We start from the raw sequence: 1,696 nt of genomic DNA, 5'->3' as shown, positions 1-1,696 counted from the left end.
ACGCGCGGCCGCTGCCTCCGAGCATCCCGGAGCAGGGGTGGGAAGAGCCTCCTCGCCCGCCGCCCTCCCGCGCCACGCACTCTGGTTGCAGAGGACGCCGGTCCAGCCTGCCGGGCAGTCGCAGCCGGTCTCCTCTGCGTTGCACGCGCCTCCGTTTTGGCAGTCCTCGCAGGTCAGGCTGCAGTCAGGGCCGAACGTGTGCTCCAGGCAGACTGCAAGGAGAGGCGCCGCGGGTTGGAAAGCCTTCCCCACGGCTGCCCCCGCATCTCGGAGGGTTTGGGCAGGGAAGCCCCCTGGCGTAGGCTGCGGCAAAGCTAAATGCATCTGTGTTGTCACACAGGTTCTGCCACGTAGAAAAGGTACTCGACGAGTCTGGTGGGTACACTCGCCAAACTCAAATAAGCCCAGCACGTGTGATGAATTCTGAAGACTTCCAAGCAAAGTTGTGCCATTTACCAGCACTGCAAAATGCCTACCGAACTTTTCTGAAAGCGTGTGCTCTCCTCTTGCTTCCATCTCCTCCTCCTCTTCTTCATAGTCATCGTTGAAGAGCTGGGTGAATTCATCTCGCAGGATTGCAACATGAGGGATCGGGCGGATAACGGGGCGCTGACCATCCAGAGCTTCCACGGGGCCCTCTATAGCTAGGGAAGCAGTCACGGAGACGACAGTGTCAGAGCGGGAAAAGAGAGGAGATCCCCAAGAGGCGAAGGGTAGGACAGAACCTCTGTAACAAGAAAGGGAAACCAGAAGTGTCTGTACAGGGACGGGGCATCTGTCTTGGCGCGGTTTGCACCACTGACCTCTCTCGACACCTCCAAAATGTTTGCAACTTGTTTGCCTGTTCATTTTGGCTGGAATGGGCACGGACCAGCTATGCGGCTTCAAAATCGACTGGGGACGCTTTGATCTTAACCTTGACACACAGCTCTGGCTTCTCAGGCAACTGAGCTCGTGCCCCGTCACCTTCACCCGGCTGGATTTCTGACTGAAGCTGCTCGGGTACTTTGAGTTTTCAGGCAAGTTAATTCTTCTCTGGAGAATTCAACAAGCCTGCCCATCTAACAGAGCTAAGCGATGCATTTCAGCTTGGCTGTCCTTTCGGAAAGAGCGTCTATCGGGTACAGGTACAGGTCTCCCTCCCTTGCAGGGCAGGCGAGGGTTAAGGCCAGGCAAGCAGGGTAAGCAGGGGCACCCTGGGCAGGGCTGCTGAGCCTATAAAAGCCACTGGGCCAGGGGAAGCCCTGGTGTTTGCCAGATGGGGAGGTGCTGGGTGCTGCTCTTCTGGCTCCAGAGCTCAGAAAACCTTTCCAGGGACTGAGGCGATGCTGCTGGGGGTCGTTCATGGAGCGCGTGGGGTGTTGGCTGCCCTGCTGAGTTGGGTAATAGTGTGCTTGGTGGTGGGATGAAGGGCTGCTGCCTGAAAAAAAATCTGTTATTTCTTATAAGGAAAAATGTCAGAGGCTGGTGACTGTGGAAAGGGCTCTGGTTATCGTGGAGTCACCGCTGCGGGCTATCCTAAGCGCAGCTGTGCCCAAAGCCCCCACGCTTCTCTGGAAAGTGCTGAAATAAGCCTGGTCCCAGCGGGGGAAAGCTATTTGCTGGTGGGGTGAGCCATTTCCACCACTAATGGCAGCAAGTGCTGCAAAAAAGCTGGAAAAGAGGGCGTGCAGGTCTAACGCGCTCCCGCCTGCGC

The 1,696-nt window shown here is 57.1% G+C and overlaps 1 protein-coding gene across 1 annotated transcript in view; it reads right to left on the bottom strand.

Annotated features, from left to right (window-relative positions):
- MEGF6 (multiple EGF like domains 6) overlaps positions 1-1,696 on the bottom strand; it is a 117,524-nt gene that overhangs the window by 22,651 nt on the left and 93,177 nt on the right. Inside the window, exons 11-12 of the mRNA XM_035897589.1 lie at positions 477-659; positions 11-212 (exon numbers count right to left, since the gene is read on the bottom strand). Of these exons, the coding sequence (XP_035753482.1) occupies positions 11-212; positions 477-659 (385 nt within the window). The remainder of the gene's footprint in view (positions 1-10; positions 213-476; positions 660-1,696) is intronic.

Source organism: Egretta garzetta, unplaced genomic scaffold (assembly GCF_000687185.1).
Source record: "Egretta garzetta isolate BGI_Z169 unplaced genomic scaffold, ASM68718v1 scaffold737, whole genome shotgun sequence".
Classification (NCBI taxonomy): Eukaryota; Metazoa; Chordata; class Aves; order Pelecaniformes; family Ardeidae; genus Egretta; species Egretta garzetta.
The sequence above is the reverse complement of the archived record's forward strand: the minus strand, read 5'-3'. Positions and strand labels throughout refer to the sequence as shown.